Source organism: Somniosus microcephalus, chromosome 4, assembly GCF_052327205.1.
Source record: "Somniosus microcephalus isolate GS21.2 chromosome 4, FLI_Smic_1.0, whole genome shotgun sequence".
Classification (NCBI taxonomy): Eukaryota; Metazoa; Chordata; class Chondrichthyes; order Squaliformes; family Somniosidae; genus Somniosus; species Somniosus microcephalus.
The window spans coordinates 208822462-208849825 of record NC_140990.1 but is presented as its reverse complement, the minus strand read 5'-3'; the positions used below and the strand labels follow the sequence as shown (position 1 = coordinate 208849825).

At 45.2% G+C, this 27364-nt stretch overlaps 1 protein-coding gene across 3 annotated transcripts in view; it reads right to left on the bottom strand.

The window, feature by feature from the left end:
• armc8 (armadillo repeat containing 8) overlaps nt 1-27364 on the bottom strand; it is a 135690-nt gene that overhangs the window by 50046 nt on the left and 58280 nt on the right. For all 3 annotated transcript variants that reach the window (XM_085985776.1, XM_085985775.1, XM_085985777.1), the window contains exons 13-14: nt 21760-21842; nt 18069-18150 (exon numbers count right to left, since the gene is read on the bottom strand). In XM_085985776.1, the coding sequence (XP_085841902.1) occupies nt 18069-18150; nt 21760-21842 (165 nt within the window). The remainder of the gene's footprint in view (nt 1-18068; nt 18151-21759; nt 21843-27364) is intronic.

The following is a 27364-nucleotide window of genomic DNA, read 5'->3' as shown; positions in this document are numbered from 1 at the left end:
ACAGACACACAGACAGACACAGACAGACACACAGACAGACACACAGACAGACACACAGACAGACACACAGACAGACACACAGACAGACACACAGACAGACACACAGACAGACACACAGACAGACACACAGACACACAGACACACACACAGACAGACACACAGACAGACACAGACAGACACACAGACAGACACACAGACAGACACACAGACAGACACACAGACAGACACAGACAGACACACAGACAGACACACAGACAGACACACAGACAGACACACAGACAGACACACAGACAGACACACAGACAGACACACAGACAGACACACAGACAGACACACAGACAGACACACAGACACAGACAGACAGAGACACAGACAGACAGACACAGACAGACACACAGACAGACAGACACACAGACAGACAGACACAGACAGACAGACACAGACGCACTCTTTTATTTATATATATATATATAGATTAAAAAAAGAAAATACACAAAATCTTCTAGGCCATGGCATAAGATATTAAATTGTGAATTCAAACACAGAATGGCTCGCTTAATAGCCCAACAAAGGCAGACCTGGCTCTGCAAACAGTAAAAAAAACAAATAGCCATCTCCCGCTGTTAGGATTGGACCTCCCGTTTCACTGTGAAGTAATGACACTGGTTATGGACCACCACAAGCCAAATAGGACTATAAGAATAACCACTGAACATTCGATTCAATAATTAGGGGGCACAAAATTGAACATTGTGCATTCTGCCCAATAATTAGGGGACACAAAAATAACCATTGTTTCCTACACAGACCGGTGAAGAACCTTTGCTAGGAGATAGGGAAGATATACAAAAAATTCCCATGTTAGGTGATGAGTGGCCCTGCTCTCCTAGCTCCTCCAGCAAAGTCTTAGTAATCCCATGTTCATAAAGTCCATCTTTGAGTAGCTTCACTTAAAATGTATTCTTTTGTAGGAATTCGGGTTGACCTCAGCAGGTATTGGACGAATGCCTACTAAATAATCGAGTTCAACTTCAGGAGAACAATCTAGAAGTTGTTTATTTACAAGAACAGACGAAATACAGCAGGTAAGGCGGCTGGATGCGGGAGCACTGAAGTAGGTCTTTCCCCAGCGGGGACGCCACGAGGACCGAGTCCGCAGTCCTGTGGAGAGCGTGATGACGTCATCACGCTCGGTCGCGACTTCCCGCGCTTCGGGTGTCACGTGACCGTGTTGTAATGTTAGCGCGTTCGCCCGCGCTTGGGGCGGTCATGTGACCCGCGCCGATACGTCGACGCGTCTACCCGGCACTGAGGCCAGCGAGGCCGAAGCCGCGAGCGCGGGAGGCCGAGCTGGGCCGGCGCTTGCCGCGGGAGCGGGAGATCGCAACGCTCACGTCGGCTGGCCGATGCGGCCGAAGTCGCGGTAGGCCGGGCTGTGCCGGCGGCCGCCATGGAAGGCCGAGCCAGGCCCGTGGCCGGTGCGCGTGCGTCACGTGACGTCAACGCGTTAGGTCGCCTCTTAAAAGGGGCAACGGCCCAACAGGTAAGTTAAAGGGGCAACGGCCCAAACAGGTAAGTTACATACAAACCAGTTAGGTTAAAGTGAATTATGTACATAGTTAGTAAGGGACAACCGGTGGTACCGACACACTGTCTTTTGTGTACTGTAAGGTTTATCCAAAAGTTGGCAAGACTGAACTATAATCACAGCCACACTGCAAAAAGTGTCCCAACTAACTTATTCTGATTCACAAATCGAGGTTATTTCACATTTTACAATGAAATATTAACAGTTCAGAAAAAAAGTTGCTTGGCTGACATTTTTGTACTATAGCAGTGGCATCGATCAGCAGAAAATGCTGGAAATACTCAGCAAGTCAGGCAGCATCTGTGTAGAGAGAACATAAGAAATAGGAGCAGGAGTAGGCCAATCGGCCCCTCGAGCCTGCTCCGCCATTCAATAAGATCATGGCTGATCTGATCCTAACCGCCAATCTACTATCACAGAACCATCTCCTGAATCTAACAGAATTAGACACACGAAATAGGAGCAGGGTCAGGCTACACGGCCCCTGGGCCCGCTCCGCTACCCACAGGGCCATGTCCGATCCGAACCTAGACTCATGTCCAAATTCCTGCCCGCTCCCCGTAACCCTTAATTCCCTTTACTTCTAGGAAACTGTCTATTTCTGTTTTAAATTTATGTAATGATGTAGCTTCTACAGCTTTTTGGGGCAGCATATTCCATGGACCTACCACCCTCTGAGTGAAGTAGTTCCTCCTCATCTCAGTTTTGAAAGAGCAGCCCCTTATTCTAAGACTATGCCCCCTAGTTCTAGTTTCACCCATCATCGGGAACATCTTCCCCGCATCCACCCGATCCAACCCCTTCACAATCTTATATGTTTCAATAAGATCGCCTCTCATTCTTCTGAACTCCAATGAGTAGAGTCCCAATCTACTCAACCTCTCCTCATATGTCCATCCCCTCATCCCCGGGATTAACCGAGTGAACCTTCTTTGTACTGACTCGAGAGCAAGTATGTCCTTTCTTAAGTATGGACACCAAAACTGTACGCAGTATTCCAGGTGCGGTCTCACCAATACCTTGTACAACTGAAGCAATACCTCCCTATTTTTATATTCTATCCCCCTAGCAATGAAAGCCAACATTCCATTGGCCTTCTTGATCACTTGCTGCACCTGCATACTAACCTTTTGAGTTTCGTGCACCAGGACCCCCAGATCCCTTTGTACTTCAGTACTTTCCAGTTTCTTGCCATTAAGATAATAACTTGCTCTACGATTTTTTCCTGCCAAAGTGCATAACCTCACACTTTCCAGTATTGTATTCCATCTGCCAAATCTCTGCCCACTTAATTAGCCTGTCTATGTCCCCTTGCAGGTTTTTTATGTCCTCCTCACTCACTACTTTCCCTCCCATCTTAGTATCATCTGCAAACTTTGATATGTTACACTCGGTCCCCTCCTCCAAATCGTTAATATAGATTGTAAAGAGTTGGGGACCCAGCACTGACCCCTGCGGAACACCACTAGTTACTGATTGCCAGTCTGAGAATGAACCATTTATCCCAACTCTCTGCCTTCTGTTAGATAGCCAATCCTCTATCCATGCCAGAATATTACCCCCAATCCCATGATTTTTTATCTTAAGCAATAATCTTGTGTGGCACCTTGTCAAATGCCTTTTGGAAGTCTAAATACACTACGTCCACTGGTTCCCCTTTATCCACCCTATATGTTACTTCCTCAAAGAACTCCAGCAAATTTGTCAAACACGACTTCCCCTTCATAAAACCATGCTGACTTTGTCCTATTAAATTATGATTATCCAAATGTCCTGTTACTGTCTCCTTAATAATGGACTCCAAAATGTTACCTACCACAGATGTCAGGCTAACCGGTCTATAGTTTCCAGCCTTCTGTCTACTGCCCTTTTTAAATAAGGGTGCTACATTAGCAGTTTTCCAGTCTGCCGGGGCCTTTGCAGAGTCCAGGGAGTTTTGGAAAATTACCAATGCATCCACAATCCCTACCGCCACTTCCTTCAAGACCCTAGGATGTAAGCCATCAGGTCCAGGTGATTTATCCGCCTTGAGTCCCATTATTTTACCGAGTACCACTTCCTTAGTGATTTTGATCGTGTTTAGCTCCTCCCCCCCCCATAGCCCCGTTTGTCCAGTGTTGGGATATTCTTCGTGTCTTCTACTGTAAAGACTGATACAAAATATTCAGTGTTTTTGCCATCTCCATATTTCCCACCACTAATTTCCCGGTCTCATCCTCTAAGGGACCAACATTTACTTTAGCCACCCTTTTTCCTTTTATATAACTATAAAAACTCTTACTATCTGTTTTTATATTTTTTGCTAATTTACTTTCATAATCTATCTTCCCTTTCTTAATCAATCTTTTTGTTACTTTTTGCTGTCTTTTAAAGTTTTCCCAATCCTCTATCCTCCCACTAGATTTGGCTACATTATATGCCCTTGTTTTTAGTCAAATACTATCCTTAATTTCTTTACTTAGCCACGGATGGCTGTCTTTTCTTTTACACCCTTTTCTTCTCAGTGGAATATATATTTTTTGGAAGTTGTAAAATAACTCCTTAAATGTACACCACTGATCATGTATCGTCTTACCCTTTAATCTATTTTCCCAATCCACTCTACTCAATTCCGCTCTCATACCTTCATAGTATTCAAGCTTAGCACGCTTGTTTGAGATCCAACCTTCTCACCCTCTAATTGAATATGGAATTCAACCATGTTATGGTCACTCATTCCAAGGGGATCCTTTACTAGGACATTTTTAATTAATCCTGTCTCGTTACACAGGACCAGATCTAAGGTTGCTTGCCCCCTGGTCGGTTCAGTTACATACTGCTCAAGAAACCCATCCCTAATACACTCAATGAACTCATCCTCAAGGCAGCCCTGCCCAATTTGATTTGTCCAATTAATATGATAGTTACAATCACCCATAATTATAGATGTTCCCTTATTACAAGCCTCAACTATTTCCTGATTGGTACTCCGTCCAACAGAGTTGCAACTGTTCGGAGGCCTATAGATTACGCCCACTAGTGTTTTTGCCCCTTATTATTCCTTACCTCCACCCAAACTGTTTCATTATCCTGATCTTTTGACCCAATGTCATTTCTCTGTATTAGTGATTCCTTCCTTTATTAACATAGCCACCCCACCTCCCCTTCCTTCCTGCCTGTCCTTCCTGATCGTTAAATAACCTGGTATGTTTAATTCCCAGGCATTGTCACCCTGCAGCCATGTTTCTGTAATGGCCACAAGATCATACCCATATGTAGTTATTTGTGCCATTAACTTGGCTATTTTGTTACGAATGCTACGTGCATTCAGATAGAGAACTTTCAAATATGTTTTGTGACACTTAGTTCCTGCTTTTGCCCTTTTTATTACTTTACCTTTTACTCCATACCTTCTGCCCCTTCCTGACACGCTCTGGTTTTTAATTTCCCCACTGCTACCTAAGTCTATGACCTTCTCTGTTGTCATTTTTATTATTTGCTCTCTAGGAACCTCCCCCCCACTAGTTAGTTTAAAGCCCTCTCTGCAGCCCTAGTTATATGATCCGCCAGGACTCTAGTCCCAGCACTGGCCAAGTGAAGCCTGTCCCAACGGAACAGCTCCCTCCTGCCCCAGTACTGGTGCCAGTGTCCCAGGAAGCAAAACCCATTTCTCCCACACCAGTCTTTGAGCCACGCATTTAACTCTCTGATTTTATTTGTCCTAGCCAAACTCGCTCGCAGCTCAGGTAATAATCCAGAGATTATTACCCTTGAGGTTCTGTTTTTTAATTTGACCCCTAGCTGCTCATACTCCTTTAACAGAACCGGCTTCCTAGTCCTATCTACGTCGTTTGTACCAACATGGACCACGACAACTGGATCCACCCCCTCCCACTGCAAGTTTCTTTCCAGCCCAGAGGAGGTGTCCTTAACCCTGGCACCGGGTAGGCAACACAGCCTTCGGGACTCTCGCTCTCGGCTGCAGAGAACTCTATCTATCCCCCTAATAATACTATCCCCTACCACTACAACATTTCTATTCAAGAGCAAGGGCTGCGGCTCCTCCAGCTCTACCTCCTGGATCCCCGTACCTGCCTCACTCGTAGTCACACCGTCCTGTCCCTGACCATGGGCTACATCTGAATTAATTAACTTCATAGGTGTGACCACCTCCTGATACAGAGTCCAGGTACTTCTCCCCCTCCCTGATGTGTCGCAGTGTCTGAAGCTCAGACTCCAGCTCATCAACACGGAGCTGGAGTTCCTGTAGCAGCAGACACTTGTCACAGACGTAATCACCGTGAGCCTCAATGGGGCTCACCGGCTCCCACATCTCGCAACAGTAACACATCACCTGCTCCATTCTATGTAATTAATTAAATTTTTTATTGTTAGTTATGGACACCCTCTGCCCGATTTTAGATGCTAGTATCCCCTTTAATTAATTGGATTTAAATTAAATCAATCCCTCTAGTTTCACCAGTTAAATGGTTTACCAACAGTCACTCTGCACCAGAAAGGCCTTATTAACTACAACCCACAGCGTTAAAGTTTGAAAAGAGCACCCAACACCCCACGTACCCTAACTCACTTACCCAAACTCACAGCACTCTTTGATGACTCGCACTCAGTGCTTGCTCGCACTAGGACTGGTCTTTTTATACTGTTTGTTTGTTTACAGCCAAATGAGTCACCCCTGCTGATTGGTTAGAAAACTGGTTTCCACTGCCTGCTGTGCCAATTTACTCCTACTGCAGTGTAACCTTGTTTTACTCTTCTTAAACAGAATCCCAAATATTTAACTTTTCCCCTTTACTTAAACTGCTTAAATAATCTTATCAAGAATGATTTAAAGAGAAATAACAATTAAAGAACTCTCACACTTACCCAAACTCAGAGCACTCTTTGATGACTCGCACTCACAAAAGGAGATGGTAACGGGACAAGTTAAGAAACAAAAGATGGCGCTAGATGAAGTGTAAATGGCACTACAGCCTTCTGGACTCAACATTCTGCTAAAGTGCCTTCAACTATTTCAGACCATAACCTCTGCCCCTATCTTTTTTTCCATTTATTCTTTTTCTCTCTCTCACATGGCAGCTGTCTTTCATTCTGCCAGTGCCATTTACACTTCATCTCCTTTTGCCTTGCACCATCATTTCTTTTGTCTCTTAATCTCTCCTGCCTTCCATCCTATCACAGACCTTCCCTTTTGTTGTTTCTGCTCCTCCCCCCCTTCCCAGCCCCTGCACTTGCTTAAAAACTTGTTCCATCTGCAGCTTTTTCCAGTTCTGACGAAGGGTCATCGACCTGAAACTTTAACTCTTTCTCTCTCCACAGATGCTGCCTGAGCTGCTGAGTATTTCCAGCATTTTCTGGTTTTATTTCCGATTTCCAGCATCCGCAGTATTTTGCTTTTGCATAGGTTAGCATCCTGCTGAGTAATGGTTACCAATCTGGAGCAGTCAGAAAGATTCAGTACTGTGCTTTAAAGTAAAGGACCAAGCCAAATATCCACTATAACAATTGCTGACAGGTCAGCTAAGTTATTATTTTGCAGCTTTCAGAGCAGTTAACTTTTCATTATTTCAAACCCACTTTCAGGTGCAATGAAATTTAATAATCTCTCCCTCTTCCTCCATGAAACTATTTTCCAGCAAAATCCCTTGCATCTCCTGCGATGTACCTTACTTTTGCCATAGAAGATAATGTTTCCATAGGACACATCACCCTGCAGGCATGTTCAATATTAAGTTCAATTTCCATGTGTTTAATGTGCGCTAGAGCTCAACTTTACAGGTAAGAGGAAATTTGCAGCATGCACTATATTGAATGACTAACTCCGAGCTCATTTCACTGTGGTTGCAATTCACATGTGCCTTGCAAAAAGGGGCAGATACTGAACTGGGAAACAATCAAAGAGACTCTAATTTAGTCTATAAATTTAGATAAACATTGAGCAACACTAGTTGTAAAGCAATCACAATACTTTCTGACCCACCCTTGCAGTTGAAGGAGGGTGGGCAGAAGGAAACTGTTCCCGAGGGAGGAAAAATAAAAAATAAACACCATGGGCCGGTAATTCGGGTCGGGGGCTTGCCGCCCGTGCAAGCCCCCGATCTGCACTTACCCGACACGCCGGCCGTTGAGCTTCAGGGACGCCTGGAATTGCTGTTTTAAAATGTTGACTCCCGGGCAGCGTCTGACGTCACGCCGCCCAGGAGTGCAGCCAGCGCGAAGCCTGGAGCGCGCTGTGCAAGTGAGACACGCCCCTTGAGGTCTCATTTTAAAAGGACACGCCCTCAATGCTTCTCACAAGCTGCAAAGCATTTTTACATGTAGAGCAGCATTTTCAATAGGTTTTTTGTATTTTTAAGAAGCTTTTGGTAACTTTTATAAACTTTTAAAAACGTTTAAATTATTTTGAAGAATCTGAAGTAGTTTTAAACAGAATTAAAGCGATTTCAGGACTTTTAAAAGCCCTGAAAGCATTTTTTTCATTCCATTTATTTAATTAGCAACGTCGTCGTCGTACGTGTCTTCACACTGTTCCCTTTGGGGAACAGTATGAAGTGGTGGAAGGATTTCTGGCCGTGATTAACGCTCCTTCCGTGACCGTAACCATCTTTGTACCAGCCATTAGGGTGGTTAGTCCTATGGCGGGAGGGTTTTACGGGCTCCCACAACCTATACGAGGGGGGGCCACCCACATCCACGGACGCAAATATCCCACTGGATGTCTACCCAGAATTTAGAGCCGGAGCTCCGACTCCACTTGCCGGGACTGTCTGGAGCAGGGTTAGAAACCCTATGCCGTGTGGCCCAGCGGCGGGGATGCTACCGCTACGCCAAAGGCCCACTCAGATTAGCAACGTGAAATGGCTGGAATGAGCACAATTCACGGCATTAAAAGAACTCACAATTGAACTGATGATGACCTCAGCAATCTCCTCAATGAGGTGGAGGTGCAGCGCCTGCTCATCATTGGCAATGAGAAGTCCAAGGCGCCGCAAAAAGGACAGATGATAGCTTGGTCTTTCAAGTGGCAGCATAGGGCTCCAGTCACGGGGAGGGAAAAGGTGCAGGAAACGTAAGGGTGTCATCTTTTGCACGGAGTGGGCCTTTTGCGTAGCGGTAAGCATCCCCGCCGCTGGGCCAGAAGGAGTAGGGTTTCGAACCCCGCTCCAGCCAGTCCCGGCAAGTGGAGTCGGAGCTCCAACTATAAATTCTGGGTGGACATCCAGCGGGATACTTGCGTCCGCGGGTGTGGGTGCCCCCCCCCCCCCCCCTCGGATGGGTTGTGGGAGCCCGTAAAACCCTCGCGCCATAGGACTAACCACCCTAATGGCTGGTATGAAGATGGTTATGGTCACGGAAGGAGTGTTAACGTGGCCAGAAATCCTTCCACCACTTCATACAGTTCCCGAAAGGGAACAGTGTGAGGATACGTACGACGATGACCTCTTGCGCAATGCACCTCCTTGGACCCTCAGTCGCAGATGCGAGGGGGCAAATCGTGCAATTGTTAAATTTTTCATTTTATTGACATGTAAAATGTTGGCCCAGTAATTCCCTTCCAAACGCGCAAGTACGGTCGGGGTACTCACGCGTCTGGCCGGAGGAAATGCCGGTTTTCAGCATGCACAGCGCATGCGGGGAAAACCGGCATTTCCTGTCCTCTGAACGAAGGGGTTCAGAGGCAGAACGCGTGCGACTGTACAGGCAGCACGTGCGCAGTAAAATTCGACGGTTTCATTCATGCTTTCAGTGAGGTTAAGTCCTTACAACTTACACATGAAAAAAGCATGAGTACAATTGCTCCAGAGGCTGCGGAGGAAGATATTTTTTTATCGTGGAGTTTCTGAAAGGCAATATTTTTGTTTGGGAAAGGGAGGAAAGTTATTTTAAGAAATGCTGAGGTAAGTTTTAAAGTTTATTTTTGTTTTTTAAAACGGGTTTTCAGTACTGTAGGTAGAAGGATCAATTGTGGCTATGTGAATTGAATTTGCTGTGTTTATTAAATGTAAAAATGACTCCAACATTTTTAAGAAAGAAGCTTTTCATCAGTAATATATTCTTTTAAGTTATTATGTATGTATGTCTGTATATATTCCTTTGCGTGTATGTATATATTCCTTTACTTATGTGTATGAATGTATGTATTTAATTATGACTTTCAGAGAAAGTAACTTATTGGAAAATCATAATTAAAAACATACATTCATACACATAAGTAAAGGAATATAAAACATACATACATATACGTAAAGGAATATATGCAGACATACATACATAATTACTTATTACTGATGAAAAGTTTCTTTCTTAAAAGTGTTGGAAATGTTACATTACTCATTTTAGAACACTCATTTTCACATTCAATTCACACAGCCACAATTGCTCCTTTTACCTACAGTACTGAAAACCCGTTTTTAAAAAAAAAAAAATTTAAACTTTAAAACTTACCTCAGCATTTCTTAAAATAACTTTCCTCCCTTTCCCAAACAAAAATATTGCCTTTCAGAAGCTCCACGATAAAATATATCTTCCTCCGCAGCCTCTGGAGCAACTTTACACATGCTTTTTTTCCCAAGTGTAACTTGTAAGGACTTACCCTCACTGAATCCATGAATGAAATTGACGAAGTTCACTGCGCAAGCGCTGCCTGTGCAGTCGCACGCGCTGTGCCTCTGAACCCCTTCGTTCGGAGGACTGGAAATGCCGGTTTTCTCCGCATGCGCTGTGCATGCTGAAAACCGGCATTTCCTCCGGCCAGACGCGTGAGTACCCCGACTGTACTCACGCGTTTGGAACGGAATTACTGGGCCAATAACAACTTACAAAAATACATTTCTATCCTCCAAGAATATAAGCATGACAGCTAGAGTGTGGCTGTGTACATTGAATGGCAATGAGGGCGAAAGTTTATTTTACTTGTTTGTGCAGGATTATAAAGACAGATTAGTATAAATCCGTATGGTATGTTGCCTCCCTGGTGCCAGGGTTAGGGACATCACAGAGAGGGTGCAGAATATTCTGCGGGGGAAGGGGAAGAGCCAGAAGTCTTGGTCCATGTCGGAACCAATGACAGGGAGGAAACGGGTTGAGGTCCTGCAGTCAAAGTTTAAGAAACGAGGAAGGAAGTTAAAAAGCAGGACCTCAAAAAGTAGTAATCTCTGGATTAGTCCCAGTGCCACGTGCTAGTGAGAGTAGAAATAGGAGGATATGGCAAGTTAATGCATGGCTAGAGACATGGTGCAGGAGGGAGGGCTTCAGATTCCTGGGATATTGGACCAGTTCTGTGACAGGAGGGACCTGTTCAAGGTGGACGGGTTGCACCTGAATGAGCTGGGACCAATATCCTCACGGGCAGGTTAACTATTGCTGAGGGGGAGGGGCACCAGGATGTAGTATTAAAAAGTAGAAACAAGGTGCAGAGGACTGGAAGAGACAGTCAGAGTTAGACATAATACAGTATTAGGTGGGATCATAAAAAATACAAAGAGCTCCAAGTTCGGTTTGGAGTGCATGTGTATAAATGCATGAAGTGTGATTAATAAGGTTGGTGAGCTGCAGGTGCAAATAACCACATGGGAATATGATGTAGTGCTGAGAACAGGCTCAAAAAAGGGAGGATTGGATGCTTAATATTCCTGGGTGCAAGATATTCAGGAAAGAGAGAGAAGGATAAAAAAAGATGGGGTAGCAGTTTTGATTAAGGAAAATAATAGTGCTAAAAAGAGAGAATGTCCTTAAGGGTCAAAGACAGAATCTATTCAGTTGGAGTCAAGAAACAATAAAGGAGCTATTATGCTACTTGGTGTATTTTATAGGCCACCAAATATTGGGAAGGAGATAGAGGAGCAGATTTGCAAAGAAATGACAGGCATACAAGAACTTTAGAGTAGTGATAACTGGAGACTTCAACTACCCCAATGTTGAATGGGGCAGTGATTGTGTTAAGGACAGAGAAGGGGAGGAATTTCTGAAGTATGTTCAGGAGAATTTTCTTGATCAGTATGGTTCCTGTCCAACAAGGAAGGAGGCATTGCTGGACCTGGTCCTGGGGAATGAGGTGGGTCAAGTGGAGATGGTCAGTCAGGGAGCATCTCAGGAATAGTGATCATAGTATCGTAAGGTTTAGATTAGTTATGGAGAAAGACAAGAAGCAATCTAGAATAACTGGAGGAGGTCTAATTGAGCAAATTGAGGGGGGGGGGATCTGGCAGTTTTCTTAAAGGGGACACGCTCATTTTTTTTTACATGATTTTTCAGTGTTTGACAGCATTGAGGTGCTGCAAACACTGCACAAAGGTGAGCCCTTGCACGCAGGCTCTCCAGAGACTCTCTCCTTAGGATAAAACAGATGGCAGCTGCAGGTGAGGTTACAGAAGCGATCTGTCACTGGTGAGCGAGGTTCTCCCAATGAAGTGGGACTACACAAACACTTCAAACCTTATTACAGTACCTACAAAAAAGTTTAAATACATTAAAAATGATTTTCCCAACATTGTCTTACCTCTGAAACTCCAGTGTACCATTGGATCCTTCACACCACTTCTGCAGCTGTCAATGAAGAAACATTACAGTAGACACACAGCATGCCACTTACCCTGGCGCGGTGTACGGACGTCAGGAAGCCCGCAGTCGACCTGGCAAAATTGAAAACAGCCTCTTAACTGCCTGTTAACTACCCGTTAACAGGCAGTTAAATGCCTATAATCCTCTTCCCGCCACTAGGTGTCGGGTCCCTACGCAAATCGGGGACCCGACACTTGGGGAAATTGTATGGAGGTGGGTTGACAGCGGATTCAGGACCCGCTGTCAATCTTTGAAATTCTGCCAGCAGTCCAGCCTCCAAACCCGCCCCGAGCGCCAGCAAAATTCCCCCCATAGAGTACAAAAGCCAGGAAGTTATGCTAAACCTGTTTAAAACATTAGTTTGGCCACAGCTGGAGTACTGTGTCCAGTTCTGAGCAGCACACTTTAGGAAGGACGTGAAGGCTTTGGAGAGGGTACAGAAGAGATTTATTAGAATGGTTCCAGGGATAAGGGATTCCAGTTATGTGGATAGACTGGAGAAGCTGGGGTTGTTCTCCTTGGAGCACAGAAGGACAAAAGGAGATTTGATAGAGGAGCTTGTGGTGGAGACCACATAGGGTCAATAACACAATGTATAGCCAATGCTGTTATATGTATCTAAACATAATTCACCTTGTATAGCAATGTTGTGATATGTACATGCTGGGTTGGGTTATTGGTGCAGGGTCCCTTTAAGATTGTCGGGAACGTGATGACGTCATGACATCAGTTGCATGATGACGTCATAGCCCCTGCACGGGGCTGAGCCTTCAGACCCCGTGGAGATTGATTAAAGTAAGACACGTTTTGTTTTTGCTTAAAGAAATGTCTCAGCCTGTTGATTTCTATCGACCCCAACATTGGTGACCCCGCTGCTCTTTTGGACGATTCCAAAGACCTCATCTGAAATGGCGGCGAACGCCGTTTCCGTTAAATTACCCGAGTTTTGGGAACAACAGGCTGCCGCTTGGTTCGCCCAAGCCGAGGCTCAATTTGCGATCCGGGACATCACCGCGGACGACACGAGGTACTACTACGTCGTCTCTGCTCTCGGCAGCTCCACCGCGGCCAGAGTCGTGAACCTGCTCGAAAACCCCCCAGAGCTCAACAAATACAAAACGCTGAAGGCGCACCTCTTACGAACTTTCGGACTCAACGAACCCGAACGCGCACGCCGGCTTCTCTCTCTACCCGGGCTTGGCGAGTCCAAGCCCTCGGAGCTGATGGACCACATACTGGCCCTCCTGGGCACACACACGCCGTGTTTCCTCTTCAAGGAACTGTTCCCCCAACAGCTGCCAGGTCAGGTACGGTCGGCGTTAGCCAACTCTTCCACTACCGATTTCTGCGACCTGGCCAAGGAGGTCGACAAATTTTTCTCCGCCGGGCAACAGTACTGCGCGGCCACGCGGAGCCCTGCCCCCACTGATACAGCCCAACGGCAGCAACCCTCAAGCCACTGCTTTTACCATGCGCCGTTCAGCCCCAAAGCCAGTAAGTGCCAGCCCCCGTGCAGTTTACCCGCGTCGAAGCAAACTAAAGACCACTCGTCGGCTGCTATGGCTGTCGGCTGTTCAGGCAGTTTGTTGTTTATTATAGACACCGACTCCGGACGTCGTTTCCTTTGCGACACGGGCGCCCAGGTGAGCGTCCTGCCCGCGTCCACCATAGACATTCAAGGGGGGAAACCACGGCCCCGTCCTCGAAGCCGCCAACGGCAGTTCCATCCGCACCTTCGGGAAACGGAACGTGGCGCTTTGTTTTGGCGGGCAACGGTTCACCTGGGACTTTGTCACAGCAAAAGTGTCCACCCCCCTTCTCGGCGCTGACCTCCTCTGCGCCAATGGCCTTTTGGTGGACGTCAAGAACAGACGTCTCAGCAACGCGGAAACCTTCAGCTCGCTCCAGTGTTCCCTCAGCGGGTCCAGCAAGACAGAGTTGTCCAGCGTACTCTCGGCCTCCGACGAGTTTTCCCGCCTCCTCGCCCAGTTCCCGGACCTCACGAAACCCACGTTCTCCTCTGCCGCCACTAAACATGGGGTAGAACACCACATTTCGACCACCGGTCCGCCCGTCTACACCTGCGCTCAACACCTTGACCCGGGGAAGCTCGCTATCGCCAAAGCCGAGTTCGACACCATGGAGTGCCTCGGCATCATCCGCCGGTCGAACAGTCCGTGGGCTTCGCCCCCCACATCGCCCCGAAACCAGGCGGCGGATGGCGCCCGTGCAGAGACGACCGACGCCTCAACGACCCCCGACCGCTATCCGATTCCACACATCCAGGACTTTTCCGCCCGCCTGGCCGGGAAAGTGGTCCTCGTCCGGGGTTATCACCAGGTCCCTGTCCGGCCGCAAGGACGACCCGAAAACCGCGGTGATCACCCCGTTCGGGCTATTCGAATTTCTCCGCATGCCATTCGGCCTCAAAAACGCCGCACAGGCTTTTCAACGCCTGATGGACACCGTGTTACGGGATCTGACGTACCTGTTCGTATACCTGGACGACATCCTCATCGCCAGCGCCTCCAGGACGGAACATGTGTGTCCCACCTCTGGACTCTTTTCGAACGACTCAGCCAACACGGCCTAATCGTCAACCCGGCCAAGTGCCAGTTCGGGCTGTCCTCAATCGACTTTCTCAGGCACCGCATCACGAAGGACGGGGCGGTGCCACTCCCATCGAAAGTGGAGGCAGTGATGGACTTCCCGCAACCTCTCACCGTGAAGGCCCTGCAGGAGTTTTTGGGCATGGTGAACTTTTACCATCGTTTCGTCCCCCGAGCAGCCCAGCTTCTGCGGCCCCTTTACGAGGCCCTTAAAGGCAAGCCCGACAAACTCGCCGTCAACTGGTCTGATGAAATGGCCAATTCTTTCACAGACACGAAAAGGGCCCTGGCTAACGCGACCATGCTGGCGCATCCGTTGCCCGATGCGCTGATCGCTCTCACCACCGACGCCTCAGACTATGCGGTCGGCGCCGTCCATGAACAGTGGGTCAACGGCGCCTGGCAGCCGCTCGCCACCTTCAGCCGGCAGCTCCGACCCAACGAGCGGAAGTACAGCACCTTTGATCGCGAGCTTCTCGGCCTCTACCTCGCCGCCCGACACTTCCGTTTCCTGCTGGAGGCCCGCCTGTTCACGGCGTTCGTGGATCACAAGCCGTTGACCTTCGCCATGGCCAAAGCCTCCAAGCAGTGGTCAGCCCGTCAGCAACGCCAGTTGGCCTTCATTTTGGAGTTTACAATGGACATCCAGCATGTGGCTGGGAAAGACAACCCCGTCGCCAGCGCCGTGCACCTCGGCAGCGACTCGACCCGCATGGCGGCCGACCAGGCCTCCGACCCAGGCGTCCAGGCCTACAAGACGGCGGTCACAGGCCTTCTACTAGCAGACATCGCGTTCAACGCTGCCGGCACCACACTCCTGTGGGACGTCTCCGTTAGGCAGCCACGTCCTGTCGTGCCCGAAGGGTGGAGACGGCAAGTTTTCGACGCCGTCCATAATCTTTCCCACCCGGGCAGGAAGCCGTCACAGAAGCTGGTGGCGGCCAAGTTCGTCTGGCATGGGCTCAGGAAAGACGTTCGCGACTGGGCCAGCACCTGCGTGGTATGCCAACGCTCGAAAGTACATCGCCATACTAAGGCCCGTTGGCGCCTTTCGCGGTGCCCAAGAGGCGGTTTGACCACGTTAACGTGGACCTGGTGGGGTCCCTGCCGCCCTCCCGCGGGTTCACCCACCTCCTCACAATGGTCGACAGAACCACCCGATGGCCGGAAGCCGTCCTGCTGTCTTCAACGACGGCCGCCGATGTGGCTCGGGCGTTCATCAGCACTTGGGTCGCCCGGTTGGACGCCCCATCTGACATTTCCTCCGACCGGGGGCCCCAGTTCACGTCGGAGCTCTGGAACACTGTCGCCAGAGGCCTCGGGTTGAGACTCCACCGCACCACAGCATACCACCCTCAGGCTAACGGGCTGTGCGAACGGTTTCATCACTCCATGAAGGCCGCGCTCCGGGCCAGCCTCCGGGACGATGGCTGGACCGACAGACTCCCGTGGGTCATGCTGGGACTCAGGACCGCTCCCAAAGAGGACCTCCAGTCCTCGTCCGCCGAGCTCGTCTATGGCCAGCCACTACGGGTTCCCGGGGATTTCGTCCCCAACACAACGGAGCCTTGGTCCACGGCCCGTCCGTCTGGACAACGCCAAGGTTTTCGCTCCGGTGCCCACGTCGCAGCGCGGCCTCCCGCAGTCCCACATGCCGCTCGACCTTCGTGCGGCAGAGTACGTTTTCGTCCGCCACGACGCCCACCGGGGACCTCTACAGCCACCCTACGATGGACCATTCCGCGTCCTGGAAACCAGGGACAAGACCTTCGTCGTGGATGTCGGCGGTAAGCCGGACTGCATTTCCATGGACCGTCTTCAGCCGGCCCACCTGGATCTGGACCGACCCGTTGAGTTGGCACAGCCCCCGAGACGGGGCCGACCTCCGGTTTCCACACCCTCAATCCACCACCGAGCGCCCGAGGTCCCTCCGACGAACCCCCCCGGTCCCCACCCCGGAATTGAGGCGCCGTTCCAACCGTATGATCCGCCCCCCCCCCCACGACTGACATTGCCAGTACTAGTGAATCTTGGGGGGACGTATGTGGCGGAGATCACATAGGGACAATAACACAATGTATAGCCAATGCTGTTATATGTACCTAAACATAATTCACCTTGTATAGCAATGTTGTGATATGTACATGCTGGGTTGGGTTATTGGTGCAGGGTCCCTTTAAGAGCATCGGGAACGTGATGACGTCATGACGTCGGTTGCGTGATGATATCATAGCCCCTGCACGGGGCTGAGCCTTCAGACCTCGTGGAGATTGATTAAAGTAAGACACATTTTGTTTTTGCTTAAAGAAAAGTCTCAGCCTGTTGATTTCTGTTGACTCCAACAAGCTTAACATTTTGGAAGGGTTTAGATAGAGTAAATAAAGAGAAACAGTTTCCAGTGGCTGAAGGATCAATAACAAGAGGGCACAGATTTAAGGTGATTGGCAAAAGAACCAGAGGCAAAATTAAGAAAAAAAAAATTACGCAACGAGTGGTTAGGATTTGGAATGCACTGCCCGACAGGGTGGTGAATGCAGATTCAATGGTAGTCTTTAAAAAGGAATTGGATAAATACTTGAAGGAGAAAAAAATTGCAGGGATATGGGGAAAGAGTGGGACTAACTAGATTGCTCTTCTAAAGAGCTGGTGCAGACTCGATGGACCAAATGGCCTCCTTCTGTGCTATACTATTCTATGATTCCTCTGATATCTATGAAATTCAATGATAGTTACATAGCAACAAGAGTAGGCCACTCAGCCCATCAAGTCTTTTCCACCATTCAATTAGATCAAGGCTGATCTGTACCTCTTTCACAAATTTTATTTACAATTTGCTAGTCTGAAATTTTGCATTCCAACAATGCGGACTTCAGAAGTTCCAACTTGCTACTCCAAACTTGCTGCCTTTTCATTCAAAAGCATGTCTTTCTAATACAATACAGTTGAGTGCTGCCATTATCTCCTTAGATATTACAGACAAGTTTTTTTTAACTCCGATCCATCATTTATATGCCATTGTTTATTCAGAAGTACAAACTTGTTAAAACCATCAGTTGTCAGTAGTGCACTTGGCAGGTCCTCCATTGAATTCTGCAAGTGATTTACTCAGTGCACCAGTGACCTTTATTGGCAGAGTGGTATTACATAAATAAAGTACTTAATTCCCATGTCTACATCACACTTCTCAAATTAGTGACATCAAACAAATTCATTTCCTAACAGTTGGAGCTCTATTGAGACGCAAAATATTTAAGCTTTATTCCGAAATGTCAATATAATTAAAACTCCTTAAAATGCATGCCATTACCTACCTTCATTAGTGGTTTCCACACTGTATGATCCTGAAAACTTGTCCGGAGCTGTTGTACCGATCTGGACAGGCTATGCAAACACCTATGAATGGAAATCGGAAAAAGATGCAATTCTTCATAAAACCATATAGAATTAAATAATATGTCGTGTTTGATTATCTCTCAACTATGCAAGGATAGTGATCAAACATTCGAGATCAATGATTGTGTAGGTTAAATAAGCCCCACCCTCATCAATACCTGAAGCAATAAATCAAGAAAATTATGGCCCGGAATTTGCGTTCAGCAGCGAAGTGAAGGCATTCGCTGCTGGCCCCGAAGTACGCGTCGCACAAGGATCTCGCGATTCCTATGTCGAGAACTTAAGGTTTTCCCACCTTTAATTCAAATCAACAGAAGTTAATAGGGAGCCCCTTGTGCCAAAAGCGGAGACGTCAACAAGCTGTCGAAGTAGCCAATCAAAAGGCAGAATTCTGACAGGCAGCGAACACGGAAGTGAGTAAGCTCTTAAAATTCTAATTTTAAAAAAATGATAGAGGGCAAAACAAAGATTGGGGACCTCACATGGGAAAAAGGCAAACCTGAAATAAAGATGGACGAACTTTTTAAAAAAAAGTTAACATTTTTAAGTTTCAAATGGACAAATTTCACACTGCACAAAATTTAAATTCGTTTTCCAGGCCCTTAACATTTGTTTAGCAGCAATAACGGTGTTAAAACCCCAGTTACACCTAATCCCTTTGGGGTCTAACTTTTAGTGGGGATACACTTAAGAGCTGAAGCTTGTGTCAGTTTCAATGATTTGGCTGATTACACAATTGTCGGCTCTGGGGGTGGGGCGGGGGGGCTGATGGAGAGAGTGTCCGTTTCAGAGCAGTCAATGACAGACCGCAACTTCAGGACTTCCGCATGTGCCTGTGCATACACCATTCAACGCTGCCGGTTCGCCATCATCCCGACCATAAATTCCGGGCCGTTAAGTTTATGATCTGCATCAACCAAACCCGACGATATATTAAGAGAGATTTATATACAACAGTAGCAGTGGATGAGGAACCTGGCATGCATGCTAAACAGATATTGCCAGTCTTCACATTGCAGAAGGAAGATATAATGCAAGAGGGTTTAGGGAAAACTAAAGATTAATGAAGGGAAGAAATTTAAGTGATTAATTTAAAGCAGAAACATTGTAATGGGACGAAATGATGAAACCACACAAACCGCCAGACCCAGCTTCGAATTGAGTATTAAAAATAGGAGGCAAATAAATTGGGAATGCATTCATTATAACCTTCTAAAGTTCACTGGATTGAGGGACAGTACAAGAGGTCTGGAAGGTAGCAAATGTTACACCTTTATTCAAAAAGGAGCAAGGTGAAAAACCAAGTAACAACAGACCAGCGAGGTAAATGTCAGTAGTGGGAAGATTTCAAGAATACATTAAGGACAGTGTAAATGTGCTCTTGGAAAGATACAAACTGACATGGGGGAATGATGACTTTTTTGTGAAAGGTGGCTCATGTCAAACAACCTATTAGAGCTCGTTGTCAGAGATATTGAAGTGGTGCATAGATGAGGTTTATTAAGTGGTGTATTCATAGATTTGTTAAGATGCCACACAAGAAGTTACAAGCTAAAATTGAGGCACATGAAATTGGGGACAGTCTTTTGGCTTGGATAGGAAACTGGTTGAAAGGTAGGAGGTAGACAATTGGGATAAAAGGGATAATGTCGGATTGGCAAGCAATAATCAGTGCTATCCCCCCCCCGGGAAATATTGGAGGAGTTAGAAGTAGTTTTAGGGGTTCAGGTATATAAAATCATTAAAAGTTAGCCTTCCAGTGCAAATAGCAATCAAAAAGGCTAATGCGATACAGGCTTCATCACAGGAGATCTTGGACATAAAGGCAATAGCTATTACTTCAATTATACAGAATGCTTGTCATACATCATTTGGAGAGTTTTAGCCTTAGGAACGAATTGCTTGCTCAGAGAAAATCCAACAACTATTTACCAGGATAATATCTGGGATGTAGAGACTGAGTTATTATGAGAGATTCTGTAAACGTTGGTTCTATACCCAGTAGATGAGGAGTTTAAGTGATGATCTGACGGAGGTGTTTCAAATAATGAAGGGAATTGATGGGGAATCCAGAACAAGAGGACATAATCCTAGAATTCTAGTTAAAAGTAAATCCAGGAATGATTTTTTTCCAAAGGGCTGCAAGATGTAGAAAGGAGAGAACTCTTATTTCCCAAGTTAACAGTCTAAGAGAAATGGAGAAAGGGCAGCCAATTAGGATTAGAGTGTTTTGCTATGGCTAACAGAATGGCAGAACAGAAATGATGGGCTGAATGGCCTACATCTGTTTCTACATTCCCAAAATAAGATTGGCTATTAAAAATTAAACTGCCCAAATGATTAGCATCAAAAATCAAGCTACCTGACCAAGTATTAGTAATGGCAGATCAGAAGATCACAAGACAAATTAAGGCAGCTGTTCAGTCCAGCCCATCTACAAATCCCCCATTACAATGTTCAATGGCTCCTTAATTAAACTTGATCCAGTTGATCAGTTTTGCAAGAAGAACTTCCTGATATCAGTATGAAATCTGTCTTTCACCAATTTGAATCTGTGCCTCCTTGTCCCACTATCAACAATTTAACTTGAGGATTTACCATCTTGCATAACTGTAGGACGTCAATCAATCGTCTCCTTCTAAGTTTGAAGAGGTGAAACTTGTTTTAGTCTTTCCTTATAACTCAGTCCTCAATGCTTGCGATCAGCCTCCATGTCTTGGATCAGTCTCCTAACTGAGGATTTCTCCAGTCAAGTTGACATCTGGGTATATGTCCACTTACTGCAAGACTACAACTCAAAACGACCTTGTAGACAAATCAAGGTACACACCACCTATATAATTTTATTACATAGCTGCACCTAAAACAAAATCAGTATCAAACTGGAATTTGCCTACCTAGTTATACTCATTAAAATGAGTCTCTGAATAATTCATTGCAATTCAATTATCCTCAGATCAATAGAGTTGTTCGATTTAATTCCCAGAAAAAATTGTTTCAGCCATGAAAGCTAATAGTTACCCTCTTCGCATTCGAGAAGTTGAAAGCATAGCCAGAAAACTGTTAAACCAACTTTCCTTTTAATTCTTTGTTTTTTTAGTTCTTTGATGTGGTCGTTCTCAGAACTAGAATTTACATTTCATCTGCCATGCAACTAATAATTTAAAATTGACAAAGCATTTACATTACAGTACAGTACAACTTTACAAAAGAGGTGGTTAAGTACCAGGCCCTCAAAGAATACATCAAGCTCTTTAATGGAAGTGTTTAATTATATTAATAAAGCAAATCTGGGTTCCCTTTCATTCTATATTTTATTATCCATGCAAAGTGCTACAGGAGAATTTAATAAGTTGGTTATGATTCAGTGTCTGCTGATTCAACACAATACTAATCACCAATGTCCTCTTTAAGCTGTGTGGCTGCGCAGCGCTCTGGAGCTCCTGCACAGCCAGCTCACTGGCTTTTAAATGGGAGAACCATGCATGCGCAGTATTTTGAATGGGCCGCGCACCCAAAAAAAATTAAGAGGGAACATTGCTAATCACTGCACTTATTTGAGAACTATCAAATTATATTTCAGACAGATATGTTTCAGTAGTCCCATACCTGACAGCAGCTAACCGCACCTTGACACTAGACTCCGCTAAGCCAGTCACAATTCGATCCATCATATTTTCAGTCTCAATAATCTAGAACAAAAAGTTAACAGTAGCATAAATAACCAACAGGGTTTGACACTTCACAAATTCACTGAGGCACAATTAAATCTAGCCTTTGCACTTTACAAGTCATTATATTTTAGTTGTAGTTAAGCAAAAAGCATACAAAATGATTCAAACAGTTTTCACAAACATTGTGGTTTTTCAACATGTATTACAAAATGAAGACTGAATAATTTCATAGCAGAAACTCACATATATGGGTTGGAGAGAATAGTAGGTGATAAGCAAACTGTACCAATCCCTTAATCACAAGTTGGGGTCGAGTTGGTCTATATTTTGTATTACCTGGCACCACCCAATCTAAGTTTTGCCCTCCACAAAAGGGATCTCAAGTGTAATAAAGCTTGCAAGCAAACAAAAGGCCATCCAGCAGTGAAGACAACACATAGTCTGTCTTCATGCAGGAACACCAGCCGTTCTTGTAATGAACTGCACTTGTAGGGAGCTCCCATGCATTTGTTCATCTTCTGGGCATGGTAACTCAGTCAATCTGAGAAATGGAGATCGTCAAACGCATCATCTTGATTGGCATTTGTCTGTATTCTAAACCCAAAGACTGACAAAGCACTAGGTTTTCATAATCTGTTTTTAAAAGTGATGCTAAAAATTGGCTACCAAGTGACATATTTGAAATAAATAATTCTTATATTTGGTTATTTTGATCGCCCTGCAACAACTTTATTCTCAGTAATGAAAACAAAACAACGGATGCTGCCCGGCCTGCTGAGTGTTTCCAGCGTTTTCTGTTATTTCAGGTTTCCAGCAGCTACAGTATTTTGCTAACATAAGGTGTTTGTTGGATTAACATATCTTTCTGTACACCCTTGGTACTTGGAAATAAATAAGAATCAAGTAAAGAGGAAAAAAAATCTTGGACAACTTGTAAAGTTATAAAAGACTAAGTATTTCCCACTACTCCATATTTGAATCTCTCCAATCAGGTTTCCACCCTGCCACAGCACTGAAATGGCTTTCATCAAAGTCACAAATGACTGTGACCACGGTACACTATCCCTCCCCACCTTTCTTGATCAGTCTACAGCCTTTGACACGATTGACCACACCATCTTCCTCCAATGACTCTTCTCCATTATCCAGTTGGGTGAGACTGCCATCGCCTGGTTCCATACCTATCTGTCCATTCATAGCCAGAGAATCTCCAACACCGTTGCCTCTGGACTCCCCCAAGGACCTATCCTATTTCTCATCTACATGCTGCCCCTCCGCGACATCTTCACTACCACCTCTCGACCCTTCCACTGCCTCAGATTTCTCATGCGGATTGTCCAACATCCAATATTGGATGAGCAGAAATTTCCTCCAATTAAATACGGGAAGACAGAAGCCATTGGCTTCGGTCCCTGCAAGGAATTATGTTGCCTTGGCACTGAATCCATCCCCCTCCATGGCCACTGACCGTTTGCAACCTCGGCATCCTATTTGACTGAGCGGAGCTTCGACCCCGTATTCTCTCCATCACCAAGACTGCCTACGTCCACCTCTGTAATATCGCTCGTCTCTGCCACAGCTTCAGCCCATCTACTGCTGAAGCTCTCATCCATGCTTTTGTTACTTCCAGATTCAACTATTCCAATGCTTTCCTAGCAAGCCTCCCACCTACTAACCTCCATAAACTTGAGCTCATCCAAAACTCTGTTTGTATCCTAACCCACACCAAGTCCCGTTCATCCATCATCCCTGTGCTCAGTGACCTACATTGGCTGCTGGTCCGGCAAGGTCTCAAATTTGAAATACTCATCCTTGATTTCAAATCCCTCCATGGCCTCGTCCCTCCCTATCTCTGCAACCTCCTCGGGCCCTACAACCCTCCAAGATCTCTGCGTTCCTCCAATTGTGGTCTCTTGCGAATCACTGATGGCCACCAATGGTGGAGTGTTGGCAATGTTTCCAGCTGCCTAGGCCCAAAGTTCTGGAATTCCCTCCCTAAACCTTTCCCTCCTCTTTAAGATGCTCCTCAAAACCCACCTCACCTGTCCTAATATCTGTGTGGCTCGGTGTCAAATTTTGTTTGAGAATTCTCCTGTGAAGTGCCTTGTGGCATTTTACTACGTTAAAGGCGCTACAAAAATGCAGGTAGTTGTTGCTGTGGTAAAGATAAAATTCAATCTCAAGTCCCCAGTTGATCGTTAAAATCAACCCCATAAAATCAGGCCTTACGTTAGCCTTTTCTTCAAGTAATCATTCTTAAAATATACTACAAGAGAAAAATGTATTACCAGTTTTACCTGGCAATGTGTAGCCTCCCAATCATGGATTCCATTTCCAAGGCAGGCTATCTCCTGGGAGTCTGAGACACTGACAGTTGCATCCAGCCTCAGCCTCACAATACCCGCAGCTTCGTAACACACCAGCTTTCAAAAACTCTCAAAAAAGTTTCCACCGCGCCCCCCCACTCCCGAAATCAACACATGCATCAGAAGCAGAATTTTCTTAAGTTATCGGAATGCATTGCCCCTTGAGGGTATTACAAGTCAACCATGTAGTGTGGGACTAGAGTTACATGTAGGCCAGACCAGGTAGAGGTAAGAGACCCCTTCCCGAAAGGACGATAGCGAACCACTGGGTTTTTACAACAATCCGGCAGCTTTCATGGACATTTTTTCCTGGTGCTAGCCCAGCAACTCGTTGAATTCAGTTTCACAATTTACCACTGTGTCATTTGAACTCGCGACCTTCAGGTTGCTAGTCCAGTGCCATAACCACTAGGCTACTGTACCCCTTTAAGGAATCCCAAAAACAGCAGTGTCCGCTTAGCTCCTGATTTTTTTCCCCTTAAACTTGCACTTCACATTCAAGCAATTTTGAAAATAAAATTAACAGCAAGATGCATTCAGATGCATTTATTCCACAACTTTAATTTTAGGTCAAGCTCTGTGTGTTAATTTCAAATCTCGAGCAATACATGGAGGTTACTGATAATCTTACAGCCTGTTCTTGATGGAATAAACTTGACTTTCCCAGGGCTGTCATCCTACTGAACTCCACAAATAAACTCTAAAGCCTGCACATCTGCCAATGCACTTTATTATGTTTATGTTAATGTATTACAAGCCAAATGAATGTTGAATGTTTAAATGTCTTAATCTAAATGTACTCTCTCGGGAGCCACAAGCCTACATTTCGTTGTACAGCACTTGTGCACGAACAGTGACAATAAAGTTGATGATTATGATTGATCCTCACGGGTCATTTTACCAAAATGTCATTATAAATTGGTACATGCAGAAGAGATAAAATAATTGTGGCACAATCACTGAAATCTACAACATACCACTTGAACAGACATTACTGCACGTCCACTATTCAATTGACAATTATTCTAGAGTAAAAACAGCATTTCAGAAAAGCAATGTTCTCAATAGCATCTGTTCTCACAAATCATCCCCCACCATCAAAGTTTTACCACTGTACTTAATACCCATTCTACATCATAAATTATCACATTTTGTAACTGCAATAAAAAAAAATGCCAACTCAACTTCCCACGATATTACAAACTGGTTACAATCATGCAATAGAAACTTGGATTTTTTTTTTTCCCGGGGGGGGGGGGGGGGGGGGGGGGGAAGCATTTATACTTTTCTTCAAGCGCTTAGTTGGCAATGAAAACTCCTTCAAAAAATTAAACTGGTACTTTTAAGAAAATCATGACAAAGTAACCAGTCTTAATTCAACCAGCACCATCTATTGAAAATGTATTTTGTATAATAAAAAAATCCATGTACAAATGTAAAATATCAGTTTTTAAAAATATTTATATACCTGAAAAGTTTGCCTCTGGAAATGTTTATATCTTTATTAACAGTGAAAGGTATCCATTTATCATGTTGCTGGTTGGAAAATGAAACAAATCCAGCTTCATTTTGTATCTAGTCATTAGTAAACCTTTCCATCTAAAGGGCTTCTTGGTTAAAGATTACTTTTTAAATTACCAGCTTCACAATTACTTAATTCTTTTGTCACATTTTGGAGTCATAACCAGCAAAATGTACCAATGCTGTTATTATTACAAGGTTCCTTCCCAGCCACTATTGTCTCACGTAATTCTGAAGTGTGTGTAGTTGGAATGAATAATAGTTATAACATTAGATAAACTGCAAGCGCAAAGCTTTGGTTGCTGTGGACTTTGTCTGAATATTACAAAGAACAGAAATATAGTAAATACATAACAGATCTGTCAGCGATCATAGAGAAAAGATATGTTAACGTTTTGGGTCTACATTTGAAGAGTTAAACTATCTTCTCTTTTCAAATGCTATAGACCCACTGTGTGTTTACAGCTTCCTGTTTTTATTTCAGATTTCCAGCAGTTGCAGTTTTCTTTTTTTAATCTCAACGTTAAATTACAACCTCCAACTATAATTTTTTAATCACAAAATACAAGTTCAATGAAATGGAAACAATGACGACAGAGGCTAATTAGTGCCAAAGCTATGCTGAAGACTGATAACAGCACTAGAATACTGTTGAAAGATTCACAGAGCAATGTACAAGCATTACACCTTTTCCCTATTTTCTAGCCAAGCGAACTGGCAAGAAGCCTCTGCTTCCTCAAGACAAACCCGACAAAATGAGTTACTCTCCCTCTCTGTGGAGAAATCTCAGCTAGGAACTGAAACCTGGCCCGGGGGGGGGGGAAAATGAGCGTGTGCATGGGCGGTGGGGAAAGAGAGAGACAGTACTAATCCACATCTAATCACTCTGTGCCCCATGGCAAATGGATCTAAATGTAAGCAACTTAGGTGGGTGCATCTTATTTTTCTATATACACACACAGAATTACATTTCTTTAACTGAAAGTGCATTTTGTGTTCATAACATTTAAAATCCTCTCAAAGCTTTTTGCAATGGGACAGAACATAACAGTCCCCACCGCTCATTGCCGGCAGATTCGTATGAATGCGATTTGCCAGTCATGCACGATGGCCGGTATAACGCAGTAGCACTAAGAATGATGGATTTACTGAAAATGAAAATTTTGTCTTGCTTAGGCTGCACTTACACTACAGCTGTTGCTAAGAGGCTGCACAATATATTAATAGCCAGGGCCAAACTCAACTCCAGAGCAAAGCTTCCAAGGGATCTCACTCTGATTTGCTCCAGAGTCAGGGTGCACCCTTGACTTGGTTTGTTCTACAATTTTAGTGTTGATGCGAAGTGAAATGGCCTCACACTGACGCCACAGTTGCAGTATAAATGTGACCTTAAATTGAACTCCTCTGAAAGCTCTGCAAAGTGCAGGTGGGAATTATGAGCTCCACAGTCCTCGAGGTGATTTCATCTGTTGATGTGCCTCAATCTAAGCATTAGATAACTCCTTCACCAAACAACCATTAAACAACCCAAACACATAACTTGGGCACAAAATTTCAGCTGCTGGAATTATTGTGTATGAAGTGTTATTTTTGCTAAATATATATTTTTAAAAACAAGTAGTTTTGCATGTGTACTTTACTCATACAACATCA